The 14631-nt window shown below is 38.7% G+C and overlaps 1 protein-coding gene across 2 annotated transcripts in view; it reads left to right on the forward strand.

The window, feature by feature from the left end:
- The window catches only part of LOC108277575 (ephrin type-A receptor 4), a 55720-nt gene that overhangs the window by 13599 nt on the left and 27490 nt on the right, over positions 1–14631 (forward strand). For both annotated transcript variants that reach the window (XR_008398216.1, XM_053687306.1), the window contains exon 4: positions 12554–12709. Coding sequence is in view for 1 of the 2 variants with exons in the window: in XM_053687306.1 (XP_053543281.1) it covers positions 12554–12709 (156 nt within the window). In the remaining variant the exon portion in view is untranslated. The remainder of the gene's footprint in view (positions 1–12553; positions 12710–14631) is intronic.

Raw genomic sequence — 14631 nt, forward strand, 5'->3', positions numbered from 1 at the left:
TCCCTGGGATAGGCTCCAGGCCCCCCGGCATAGGATACGGAGTGTGGAAAGTAGATGGATGGATGGATGGATGTTAGATCTATTTCATAGCAATATTTAAAAAAAAAAAAAAAAAAACAAACATGTGAACATTGCAAACTGCATCTTTAAAGTGAAACAATATATTGGTGACTTTAGTTTTAGTGTATAAAAGATTCCACCCTAGGATTTCCGTTCATGCTCATTCGCTGTGAACACCAGCTCGATGACTAACATAAGCTAACTCGCCAGGATAGCTTGGAAAACCTCACTGGAGTACAATCCTAAAATCATGGCTACTTCGAAATCTCCTCAAACGATGATGAATTTATACTGAAGATCACATTTGGCTACAGAGTTTTACATGCTTTGCTGTGGAAGCCTCCTTTCTCCTCATTCCTTGATTCCTCTGAGCAAAGTGAAAGAATATACAGTACTGTGCAAAAGTTTTAGTCACCCTATTTTGTTTCTTTTTTTTTTTTTTTAGTACAAACTTTGTGATAGATTTTTTATTTTATGATTTCTACACTACTGAGTCAGTACAAAAAACATGTTAGATTCCCAAACATTAGTTTTCCAGCACAAAATTAAATGTTAATGTTTGTATGTCAGTAAAGAAAGCAGTGTATTATGTAAGAGACAGAAAACACAATACTGCAAAAATATGAAACAAGTGCGACAGTCAAAGTCTCCAGAAGAACCGTGGCTGGTTCTGCAAGATGCTCAATAAAACTTACAGCTCACTTCCTTATAAAACTGCACTAATTCTACCTGAGACTAATATATGTATATGTATATGTATATATGCGTGTGTGTGTGTGTATGTATATATATATATATATATATATATATATATATATATATATATATATATATATATATACATACATATATTTTTAAAGCAAAGGGTCATCACACCAAACATTGACTTTATCTCATATCTCTTTACTGTTCTATATAGTATTTTATATGTAGAAACATTTAACTTCGTTATTTTTGAAGACATCTTTGCACAGTACTGGGTAATGTTGTTGATGATGTCGGACTCATTCGGACTTTCACGCACCGAAGTCTGCAGGATTGAGGCGTCACTAAAGTACTGAAAATACTTGAATAGCATGCTTAGCATAAACACCCTTCATTTAAATTAACATATATGTCAGATCACTGTTTAACTCAAGACACCAGATAGAGGGAGATAAAAGGAGAAAGCGTCTTATAGTCTGGAAAATACATAATACATTTGTCACAACAGTGGTCTAGTGCAAATGAGAGAAGGAGAGAGAAGACGGGAGAGAGTTCCTAAAGTTTTTTTTCTCTACTTTTCGCAAACTCCCGTGCTGCCTTTGATGTGACAGACAGCATTAATGCGTGCACTACACCGCTCTCTCTTTCGCCGTTTCCCAACAATAGGCTCTGATGATTGTCTATCTCTTAGATGCCTATCTTAAGTTTTTAAACCGAGGACGTAGGTGGTCTTTTATTTTGTCTGTAATGCAGTAAGGGATCAGTGAGCTACAAAAGAGCAGAATTCCCAACATGTCTGTTCTCTGTGTCTTACACACTGACAAAACACAGCTGGATTTGGTATTTGACTAGACATGTGCTGGTCTTAAACCTTTCATATCATGATAATCGCCTTGCTGCTTATGAGGGTTTGTGGTGATTATTTGAAATGGTTATTGGCAGGATTGCATTCAAGGGATTTTATTCAAAAAAAAAAAAAAGTTTTAGTACATTGTTTTTAATATTTGCTTGTTTAAATGATGGAAACAGTAATTATTATTAGAATTTATGTACAATTATGTACAAACATCACCACTTTTTTTCTACTTAACATCAGTGAGCAAATTTGTGACAAAAAAAACTACAGATGAAACATTTTTGACAGTAAAAATACTGCGTATTTAGTGGCATGTTAAAGGATTGTCACCGCACGGCACTCCTACATCAAACCAACAAGACAAACCAGCAGGAAAAGCAGCACAGCTGGACTGAGAAGGAGACATGAACTGTTTTTACTCGTAGAGAACAACATGACGTCTGTGTTTGATGGAAAACAACAGCTCATTAAAAGACTTTTTTCTTTGTGATCAAACCCACGTACAGTATTAATACCTCGCTTGGGGTGTAGATTATCTGAGACAGAATAATGATAAGAAACTGGACCGTGTTAAACAGTGGCTTGTATATCCTGTATTTTCTTTCATGTATTTATATAAACACAATCCAGGAAGCCAAACGAAAGTGCACATCATTTGAAATAGATGTGAAATTGTTAATGCAGTAGTTGTGATTAAAAAATAAAAATAAGGCAATTTGATGGAAATGGCTGGAAATATTTCGCTTGCATATAATGTCTAGAGAAACCCATGTAAGTACATGATAATAATTTTACGGATGTTTACTATCACTATTTCCCATAGAAGCAATATTCCATAAAACATGCTTATATCTGAAAGACACGAATAGACTAGTCTTACCAGAGTATAGCAGTGGTCTGATGCAAAGCAAATATAGTTCACATCATATAGATATGAGGTGTGTGTGTGTGTGTGTGTGGGTGTGCGTATGTGTGTGTGTAGTAGCTATGTGCTGCCTTCTTCTAAATTTGATCCCATCAACCTACAGATCACATTGCACACACATATAGATACATGCGAGCACACACAGACATGCCCCGAATGCTCTCTTTTTAACGCCCATCCTCTGGAACACACAAGTATGTCACTGATATTTTTATTGCACACAACACGCACGCGCACACACACACACACTCACACACTCACACATACACGCACTATGGGTGTGGCGAAAATATATCACTGAATAGATGTGCCACTGTAAATACACACTAAATCAAAATTATTATAAAGGAAAACTATTTATAAAGGAAGAGAGAGAATTGTTTTCTCAGAGACATCTTTCAGCACTGGAAGTTGATGTAAAAGTACTGATGATACTTATAATACTCCCAGAAATGCAAAGTGTAATATCATTTATTACCAGGATAATGATATGGTCCAGTCATGTTCCCACTCCAACACACACAGTAGTGTGTTAGTGTGTAGTAGTAACATATAGTAGTAATACTGTATATAGTAATGCGGAGCATTGATGGCTGGTGTGTATGTGTGTGTGTGTGTGTGTGTGTGTGTGTGTGTGTGTTCTTATTCCAATGAAGAGAATGATGATGTGACATATGACATATTGCAGGCATGCCCCGATATAATTTTTTTAAAATCAAGGTTTCTGTTATCATAACATTTTTGTTATTCCATTTTGTAACTGTAGCCCTATTCGGACGGGATTAGTTTTCAGGACGTATGTCTGTAAAGTAATTGTTACTACGGACGTCTGTGATATTTATCGTCAATTCGCCTGAGATAAACGATTTCTATAGAAATTGTCGAGATGGGCGTGTCTTTGCCGTTTACATGCTGACGACCCGTCAGAGCAGCTCCATGCATCATACGTAACATGGTACTGCACCTCAGTGTTTGAAAATCCAACGAAACACAGACGAAGCAAAAGAGGTTCACGATAAACTGATACATTTTCGGGTACATTTTACGATAAATTGTCACTCTGTCAAAGTGGCGTTTGGACTAAATGTCGAGAACGAATCGACTTCCTAAAAAAATACAAAGAGCGCATTCGCACGGGATTAGTTTAACCTGGGGTTATTTTTACAGGCCGTTTTATAGAAGGTAAAAGACGCTATAATCTTCACTGGCTCGGGAACGCACAGTCCGGAAAAAGTCTGGAAAAATAACTGACATGACCAGTTCGCACGGGATTACCTTACCTCCACATATAAAATTAGTCCTGTTCGAATAGCCCTTATATTTCTAAATAAATGGCATGTTTTTTTTTCTTTCTTTTTTTTTTTTTAAACTTTCATGGAACTCTCATATGATGAAGAGGATTATGGGATTGACTTCTCCGAGGACACGCAATGCTCCTGCAATTTTCACGTGTCTGAAATAAGGAGCTGCAGTTGACAGCTGTGCTTATGCTGAAAGGGACTTTATCGACTTTATCTCAGAGCCACACAACACTGCACAAACATGTTACATATTCAGCTTCAGACGTCATGCAGTGACAATGAGTTAAAGTGTCTACGATAAGAATATTGTCGAATATTGTAATATATGGTGTAACCTATTATTGAAACTTGTCAAGTGTAGTGTATTATATAAATAATTATAGGTTTTAAGGTTAAAGATCCAAAGGACAAACGTTTACACCAGTGGTGTAATATTTGTGTGTGTGTGTGTGTGTGTGTGTGTGTGTGTGTGTGTGTGTGTGTGTGTGTGTGTGATATCTCTCTCTCTCTCTCTCTCTCTCTCTATATATATATATATATATATATATACATATGTGATGTGCACGTGGCTGTGTTTTTAAAATTAAGAATGGGTGTGTTTGGAGTGAGTAGTTTTTTGCTAGCTTTTACCAACATCCACCACAAAAATGGTAAAGGGTCTGCACTTATATAGCGCTTTTTTTAACCTTAGTGGTTCCAAAGCACTTTACACTATGTATCATTCACCTATTCACACACACACACACACATGCACACACACCAATGGTAGCAGAGCTGCCATGCAAGGCGATAACTTGCCATCGGGAGCAACTTGGGGTTCAGTGTCTTGCCCAAGGACACTTCGGCATGTGGAGTCACGTGGGCTGGGAATTGAACCGCCAATCCTACGATTAGTGGACAACCCGCTCTACCACCTGAGTTACAGCCGCCCACCACCACCCTTAGTTCCCACAGTCTCACTCTCTCTCTCTCTCTCTCTCTCTCACACACACACACACACACACACGTATGTGAGAGAGAGCGAGACTGTACACATACACATACACAATAGAAGGTGTTCCAGACACAGGCTGTCTGTCATTCACGCATTTCCCATAGATTACCTAAACAAACTGTCTAAAGAAAACCATTTCATACTAGGATAGTCTCTGCTATCTAATCTAATTCTACCTAATTCTTTTCTCTTGTGGCAGGTAGACCACACGCACACACACACACACATACACATACACACACATAAACTAATATTAAGATCTATATTACTGAAAATAGTAAATATATATATATATATATATATATATATATATATATATATATATATATATATATATATATATATATATAAATGATAAAAATATATAAACTGCATAAATACATGAAATATTAATGTTCATATTGATTATTATGGAATTATTTAGGACTCAACAATGGAATTAACATTAGTTAATGTACATGTTTCATATTTAGTTAAATAAATAAATTCATGTATGTATTATTTAAGTTGTTAAATGGTGTTAAGAGTGTATTAATGTTGAAGTTTATGGTTTGCTAGTGTTAACTAGTGCAGAAAATCACTTTAGATAAAGATACCCTAATGTAAAGTTTACCACAGTGACTTGAAGAGTTCATGTTGGGTTCATCTTAGGTTCATGTTGGTCATGTGCAAATATTTAAGTTCTCCTTTTATATTGTTTTAAAGCCAGTGATCAGTCTGTCATGTTTTTCAAGCTTTTATGCAATAATTTTGAAGTAAATAAATTAATAATAATAATAATAATACTAAATAAGTATGCTTAGAAGTCAGTGCCTTTGCCCATAAATTCTGCCTATCAAAGGAGTCATATCATATAATATTTTATATTATATGATATAAAATTATATTTTGAAGTGTCCATGATACAGAATGAGTGATGCTTAATGATGATTATTATTTACTGCCTTGTCTTCTGAAAAACTGATTGGCCAAAGTCACACTCACTGAGTCGACGTTAACATATAGATTACCTCAATATGAAGCTCCACTTTATCACTTATAGACCTTTGTCCTTGGGAGCTTGGGAGTATGTACAGTTCCCTCCACTAATATTGGGACCCTTGGTAAATATGAGCAAAGAAGGCTGTGAAAAAAACTTGTCTTTATTGTTTAAACTTTTGATCATTTGTTAAAAAAAAAAAAAAAAAAAAAAATACTCTGCTCTCATGGATATCAAACAATTGCAAATAAAACACAGGTTTAAATATAGGTTTGCAGCAATTATTGGCACCCTTTTAGTCAGTACTTTGTGCTACCTCCCTTCGCCAAGATAACAGCTCTGAGTCTTCTCCTATAATGCCTGATGAGGTTGGAGAATACAGGGCAAGGGATCTAAGGCCATTCCTCCATACAGAATCTCTCCAGATCCTTCAAATCTCGAGGTCCACGCTGGTGGACTCTCCTCTTCAGTTCACCCCACAGGTTTTCTATGGGTTTCAGGTCAGGGGACTGGGATGGCCATGGCAGGACCTTGATTTTGTGGTCAGTAAACCAGTTTTGTGTTGATTTTGATGTATGTTTTGGATCATTGTCCTGCTGGAAGATCCAACCATGGCCCATTTGAAGATTTCAGTAGAGTATTTTTGTGATTTTTTTTTTAAACAAAAGATCAAAAGCTTAAACACTAAAGACAATTTTCACAGCCTTCTTTGCTCATATTTAACAAAGGTGCCAATATTAGTCGAGGGCACTGTGTGAGTGTGTGTGTGTGTGTGTGTGTGTGTGTGTGTAAAAATGAGAACCTCATTAAGATATCCCATTTTGTCACACGCTTCCTGTTGCAAAAGAACAGTAGCCTGGATTTATAAATGTTAACAGTGTAAGCATATCCTGCCAGATACACTCCCAACCTTACACACAAACACACACACACACACACACACACACTCTCTCTCTCTCTCACACACACACTCTCTCTCTCTTACACACACACATACACACAAACGCACTCTCTATCTCTCTCTCTCACATACACTCTCTCTCTCTCACACACACACACACTCTCTCTCACACACACATACACACACACACACAAACACACTCTCTATCTCTCTCTCACACACGTACACTCTCTCTCTGTCTCTCTCTCACACACACACACAAAAACACTCTCTCTCACACATAAACACACACACGTACACTCTCTGTCTCTCTCTCTCTTTCACACACACACACACACACACACACACACACACACACAAACATATTGATACACAAGTTTACTTATAGTATAATGAAGTTTTATATTAAATAACGAAGTTATTAATAATGAAGTTTTATATTAAATATCATAGGCACAGTGGCTTAGTGGTTAGCACTGGTGCCTCGCACCTCCAGGGGTGGAGGTTCGAATCCTGCTTCTGCCTTGTGTGCATGGTGCTTGCATGTTCTCCCTGTGCTTTGGGGGTTCCCTCCAGGTACTCCAGTTTCCTCCCCTAGTCCAAAGACTTGCATTGTAGGCTGATTCACACAAAATGGCCACCAAAGCAGGGTGTCTGCAAATTTACTAATAAAAAAACAATCAAATTGGGGACCTTAAAAATGTACCTACAAAATCACTCTGAAGATGGGGACCATCAAACTGTCTCCACAAAGATTGCCAAAGTCAACCTTAAACAGAGATAATCAAAATCACTCTAAAAACAGTGACAACCCCAAAAGTCACCCTTAAAAAGCATGCCATCAAAATGTCCCCATAAAGTAACACTGAAAACTGGGACAAACAGTATGTCTCTGCAAAAATACCCTAAAAACTGGGACCATCAAAATGTCCCCAAAAGTCACCCTCAAAAAGGACACAATCAAAATGTCCCCTTAAAGTTACACTGAAAACTGGGACAAACAGTATGTCTCTGCAAAAATACCCTAAAAACTGGGACCATCAAAATGTCCCCAAAAGTCACCCTCAAAAAGGATGCGATCAAAATGTCCCCTTAAAATAACAATGAAAATGGGGACCAACAAATTTTTCCCCAGAGAGAGACAATCACAGTGGAAAACATTCGCATGTTGTTATAAAAAGACCAGTTAAACTGGGCCCACCGTAATCTATGCAGAATCTATTGAAATAGGTCCATGGGCACATTTCATCCCGACAAAGTAAGCAAACTACAGACACGCTTCTTAGCTCTAAGCATTATTATTGTATCTGGCAGCACATATGCAAACTTTTACCTGATATGATTCCCTTTCCAGGGTGTAGTAGATTATGCCAGGGATAAGCTCATTGTACCTTTATGGTCAGGAAATGGGCCTACGTGTTGACAGGAACATGAAGTGTGCTTAATTTCAGGAAATCTTGAAACAATGTTTCAATAGGTTATGTAAAGAGCTACTTGATACAACAATGCCAAAACAGCACCAACATCAATGCATATAGCATCAGTTAATGAATAAAACTGTTACACCTATTTGAGCTCACTTCAGGAAAAAGGTTGGTGTTTTTGGTAGAAGTCATTGTTGATAGAAGTCAGCCTCAAGTGAACAGAATAACACCATAGAAATGAATATTTCAGAGAAGTCCCAATAAATAGTAAATATAAAAATTTTGCAAAATGTGAAAAATTATTTGCAAAATTAAAAACTAGCAAACCAGGGACCTTAAAAATGTCCAGACAAAGACATCAGGAAACCGGGGACCATCAAAATGTTCCTACAAAGACATCTGTCATGTAAATACCAGAAAAGGACTACGATTCCCATCAGCCACTGCACCTCACCTAACACCTAACCTGGGGTTAATGATCACTTGTACATAAGCCACGTTTTGCACTGCACCCACTGTCTTGCGTTTGTCTTATTTTGACATTGTTTCCGTTGCTATGTTCTGTTCATTGTTCTATGTTTATGTTTCCTAGTCTTTATTCTTTTGCCATGAGTTCTAGAGATCCTGTTTTGTGTCTTGTTTTGATTTGGATTAAACTCTTACTTGCACTTGCATCCACCTTTGTCTCCATTACCTGACACAATCAAATCAAAATGCCCTACAAAGAGACCATGAAAAATGTAGACTATTAAAGAAACCATGAGAAGAGGGACCATCAACATGTCCCTACAAAGAAATTAAAAAAAAAAAAAAAAAATTGGACCTACTATGAGAAAACTGTGAAACTGAGCTCAGTTTAGTATTTTTTTTTTAACTTAAAGAAAATGATCCTTCCTTGAGTTTGAGAGCTTGCAGATGCTGCTCACTTATCACTTAGCCTCCGTGTGTATATGTTTCTGTGGCATTTTAGTATATATCAGGCCCTTTGAAGACTTTCTGGAGTTTGAGTCGATGCACGAAGCGTTGATGCTTAACTAGCCTTGATGATTTAGTTAGTGGTGGAGCCTGTAGATGGTGGTCAAGGTTAACACGAGGTCTGAGAGACTCATCAATCAGAGCGATGGGACTCGCTGGCCGCATGTTCCTCATCCATCACACTCATGCACTCGCTTCCCCTGAGCCTGAGCTAATCGTTAATCAGATGCTAAAGCCTGGTAGAACAGCTGTCACGCACAGGAAGCTGCTTGATGTCTCACTTAAACTGGGTGTGTGATATAGGCATTTCTTTGCACCAGGATAAGTTCATAGACTTTTCACACAACCATCCATGAAGCAATCTTTTTTTTTTCTGGCATGTCCTTATCATGTTTGGGGAACTAATGAACAGAATTATGGGCTGCACATCTCTGGAAAGAATATGCATTGCCCTTTTTGAAATGGTTCAGAATTAAGAAACACAGAAGACCATAATTAAATAAATATAGTTATATATATATATTATATATAGTCACACAACAGGTGTGTAAACAGGATATTGTCATCTAAATCAAAGTGTGGAGACATTAAAAATGGAGATGTCCCGACAAAGACGCCATTTAAGCAAAATACGGGAACTTAGAAGATCTTATTCTAATTTCCAGATTAGACGCACTGTTAACCAGAGAGTGCAAAGGAAACAGCGTCGTGTATTGTGTGTATTGGTATTGTGTGTTGAATTTCATAGTATACTACATATCTGATTATCAACACATGTCTCGTGTGAAATCAAGCATCGCGTGGGTTTGATATTTTTTCCCCCCTAGAAATAAAGAGAGCGAGCAAGATATTATAGGTTATTTAAGGGTAAATGCCAGAGATCTTCCTCGCCCCGAGGAGAGGAAACCGATACGCATGTTTTTTGTCTAAAGACATCAGAGTAGTGTCTTGCTCACATTAACGCACTCTAGGATCTATACAACAAATACGCGTCTGAATGTCTGTGTTTCAATAAATAGAAACCGCTTGGTGACAGAAGGATAAAAGAAAGAAAGGAGGATACAAGAACAAGATGTCTCACAGCGGTATCGCTTGCATCTTGAGTGCCATTTTATTTAGGAAAGTCTCATCTGAATGTGTTTCTGCTTTCGGCCAGAGGTTTGTCTGTTCCGTGCTTACATCGGGTATTTGTTGGTATTTCTTCTAGAGCTGTTTCAATCCAATATGTTGTTACGCACTATTGTGAATCAGTCTTGTGTAAGAAGTAAAAGTAGGCCTGCCAGACACAGAGGCCACACCCCTTTTACTGACACTGAAATGCACAGAGGCCATGCCTTCTTCAGTGGGACTGAATTGTGTTATATGGTTGTGCGTTGGTTGGTCATGATACTTGGAAAAATTTGTGTGAAATAAAGAAGGCAGCCGTTTAATATACTTTATTTCCGGAGCACAGTAATGTGGCCTACGTAGGCAGCCTCCTCTCGAATTGAAACAGGAATGAGGTAGTGGGGATATTTGTGTGTCCACGATAGCAGTATGATCCCTTTTAAAGTAGAAATGGAGAAAGAGTGCAGAGGAAAAGTGGGTATAAAGGAGAGAGAGGCTTTAGCATTAGAGATTAAAGGCGTGAAAGAGAGGATGAGTGGATGGAGTGCACTGCGTTCCAGCATGAGAGCATCTCCAGTTAAAGACACACTGCAGGAGGACAGAAAGCAGACAGGACGCCTTTGTCTGCTAGAGGGACACTATAGTGAACGTTTGATAAGCTTTCGAAAGTGCTCTGTGTGTGTGTGTGTGTGTGTGTGTGTGTGTGTGTGTGTGTGTGTTTGACAGTGATGGCAGGAATGTGAGAGGAGGGAGACATGAAGCAGTGCAATGTTAAATAGACAAAAAGAAAGGATCTGGCATTTGTTACATTCCTCAAACATCACACACACACACACACACACACAAACACAATACACACAAAGTGAGTAACCTACACTGACACTACAGAGATTGAGCAGGTTAAATGTTTAATTCTCCTCTGAATATTTATACAGTCGAATCATAAATCCTACACGTGGTCATGTGGAGTAAATGGGAGTGTGTGTGTGTGTGTGTGTGTGTGTGTGTGTGTGTGTGTATGTGTGATTTAAGACCATGTTATACACTTCCCACTTATACAGTGTGCTGTGAAAATGCCCAAGATTCCTTGCGCATCTCCTGCACTAGTACCACCCACCTCACCCTCATCCCTCCATCTTTTATCCTCCATCTGATTGGCCTTTTGTCTTATGTACAACAGAATCAATAGAACATGGGGGTTGGGGACAGTCGAAGTTGGTCCAGTTATAATTCTAACATTTTACAGGATTTTAAATATATTTGACCGTGCATAGAAGTGAACGTTTCACTCAAGCGAAAAATACAGTCCCCTCTGAAATTATTGGAACGGCAAGGCCAATTCATTTGTTTGTGCTGTACACCAAAGTCATTTGGGTTGGAGATCACAAGTTTCTTCTTTTGTGATGCTTTTCCAGGCTTTTACCGCAGCCTCTTTCGGTTGTTGTTTGTTTCAGGGGGTTTCTCCCTTCAGTCTCTTCAAACTCTTCAAACTCTTCAGGAGGTGAAATGCTTCTCAATTGGGTTAAGGTCTGGTGATTGACTTGGCCAGTCTAAAACCTTGCACTTTTTCCCTCTGATGAAGTCCTTTGTTGGGTTGGCTTTGTGTTTTGGATCATTGTCTTGCTGCATGATGAAGTTCCTCCCGATTAATTTGGACGCATTTCTCTGTAAATTGGCAGAGAAAATGTTCCTATACATTTCTGAATTCATTCTTCTACTACCATCATGATTTCCATCATCAATAAAGATTAATGAGTCTGTTCCAGCAGCCATGCAAGCCCAAGCCATGACACTACCTCCACCATGTTTCACAGATCAGCTTGTATGTTTTGGATCGTGAGGAGATCCTTTCCTTCGCCACACTTTGGCCTTTCCATCACTTTGGTAGAGTTTAATCTTGGTTCCAGAACTTTTGTGGCTCATCTCTGTATATCTTTGCGAATTCCAATATGGCTTTCTGATCCTTACTGCTGATGAGTGGTTTGTATCTTGTGGTCTTCAGTCTTCAGTCTACAGTAAAAACAAATGAATCGGCCATGCCATTCCAATAGATTTGGATGGGGCGGTAGCTTCTGAGTAGGATGGATATGGCTACATTGTGATGGTCATTTTGAAGTCGAACATCACATGCTGCTATGGAAAACAATGTCAAAGCATATCAGGACTCCCCAAAACACTGACGTTTTTTTTCACAAAAAACACACGTGAAGATATGCATGTGGTGTGCAGATGCCTTTTTTTAAAAAATCTTTTTTGCTTTGTATTGATAAACCTCTCCTTCTTTCTCTCTCTCTCTCTCTCTCACTCTGTCTTCTCTGTCTCTCAGTGTGTAAGGTGGGATATTACCGGTCTTTGGCTACAGATGGGTCCTGCACTAAGTGTCCTCCACACAGTTACTCCATGAGGGAGGGAGCTACTGCGTGTGAGTGTGATAAAGGCTACTACAGAGCAGAGACTGACTCTCCGGCCACGGTGTGCACACGTGAGTGATACACAAACACATACACACAGTACATAGTAACGTTGAATACAAAATGTGTAAGTGTGTTTTAGCTGAGTGCTTTGATTAGTGAGGCATTAAAGTGCACCTATTACGGTTTTGAAACATGCCTACTTTTGTTTTAACGGTCTCATACAATAGGTTTACATGCATCCAAGGTCAAAAAACACTTTAATGTGCTCATAATTTAAATTGCAGAAATACCTTTTTTTCCCCAGGGTCAAAAAAACGACTCCGTTCCTTCTAAACTCCTCCTTTCAGAGAGCCTACTCTGCTCTGATTGGGCAGATGTCCCAGTCTGTTGTGATTGGTCTACCTTACAGCGCGTGTTGGAAAGGAAACGCCCACTACCATATCCGAGTTTACCATATCAGTAATAATGTCGGTTTTACCTTACCAATTTGAGTCCAAGTCTGATAGTGGTACATCGGAAGATCAACCTGAACCACCATCACAAACACGATGAGAACAGGACGTTTCTCAGTGGAAGGTTTATGTAGTTTGACAATAACGTTAGTTAGCCAGTTAGCAGAGGCTAACAGCTAACAGGCTAACAGCTAACATACAACACAAAATCACGCATTTGTAACACTTGGTAGACAATATATACATAAATAATTAATCATACTTACAGGTTGTGATCCAGAGGCACAAGATGGTCCAAATAAAGTGGTTATGGCCCCATCTTTAATGAATAATCCTTTCTCAAATCCCGCGTTGACTTCAGCTAGATTTGAGAAGCAATCATCAGTGAAATGATGGGAATACAAATGAAAGTCGGTGATATCGTGTTAAAATGAATTCTAACCACTGACACTTTACATCCTCATCCTTTGGGAGTCCATGTGAAGTGGTTTTGCTTTTGGAGCACATAAAACAACGTCTTCTAGATATGAACCTAACACTTTCAGGACACAACCTTAACTGTAGTGTTTGAGGGCAGGTCAAAGTACACGCTGTTTGCGAGCAGCCAATGAAGACCAGAGACGGGGTTATTTGTTACAAACCTACGTAGGTTTGTGCAGAAAGTAAGTCTGGAACTACTGAAGACTCATTTCAAGTGTTCAGAATCGGTTCCTTCTTTTGGGAGTCAATAACTCCATTTGTCGTGTGCTTTGATTTTTGAAACTGTGTAAACTTTTTTACATTCAAAACAGCTCTATAACACACTACATGAAAAGTAATATTTGAAAAACCATAATAGGTGCACTTTACATGCTTCTGAGTGAGTCTATGATTGAGTGATTGAGGCAGTGAGTCAGTATTTGACTTACTGAGTGAGTGATTGAGTCAGTGCAGTGAGTAACTCAGCGAGTCAGTGACTGAGTGAATGTGTAAATGTGTTTTAGCTGAGTGCTTCAGTTAGTGAGGCAGTAAGAGTGTTTCTGAGTGAGTCTGTGAGCGATTGAGTCAGTAACTCAGCATGTGAGTTTCTGAGTGAGTCTGTGAGCGAGTGATTGAGTCAGTGAGTCAGCATGTGAGTTTCTGAGTCAGTCTGTGAGCAAATGATTGAGTCAGTGAGACAGCATGTGAGTTTCTGAGTCAGTCTGTGAGTCAGTATGTGAGTTTCTGAGTGAGTCTGTGAGTGAGTCAGTGATTCAACAAGTGAGTTTCTGAGTGAGTCTGTGAGCGAGTGATTGAGTCAGTCAGTCAGCATATGAGTTTCTGAGTAAGTTTGTGAGTGATTGAGTCAGTGAGTCAGCACTTGAGTCTGTGAGTGAGTCTGTGAGTCAGGATGTGAGTTTCTGACTGAGTCTGTGAGTCACCATGTGCCTTTCTGAGTGAGTCTATGGGTGATTGAGTCAGTGAGTAACTCACTGAATCGATGTCTGAGTGACTGAGCAAGTGAATTAGTTAAAAAGGAAGTGAGTGAGTCAATGAATCAGTCATCAGAGATTATGAGT

The sequence above is a fragment of the Ictalurus punctatus genome, chromosome 17, assembly GCF_001660625.3.
Source record: "Ictalurus punctatus breed USDA103 chromosome 17, Coco_2.0, whole genome shotgun sequence".
Taxonomy (NCBI): domain Eukaryota; kingdom Metazoa; phylum Chordata; class Actinopteri; order Siluriformes; family Ictaluridae; genus Ictalurus; species Ictalurus punctatus.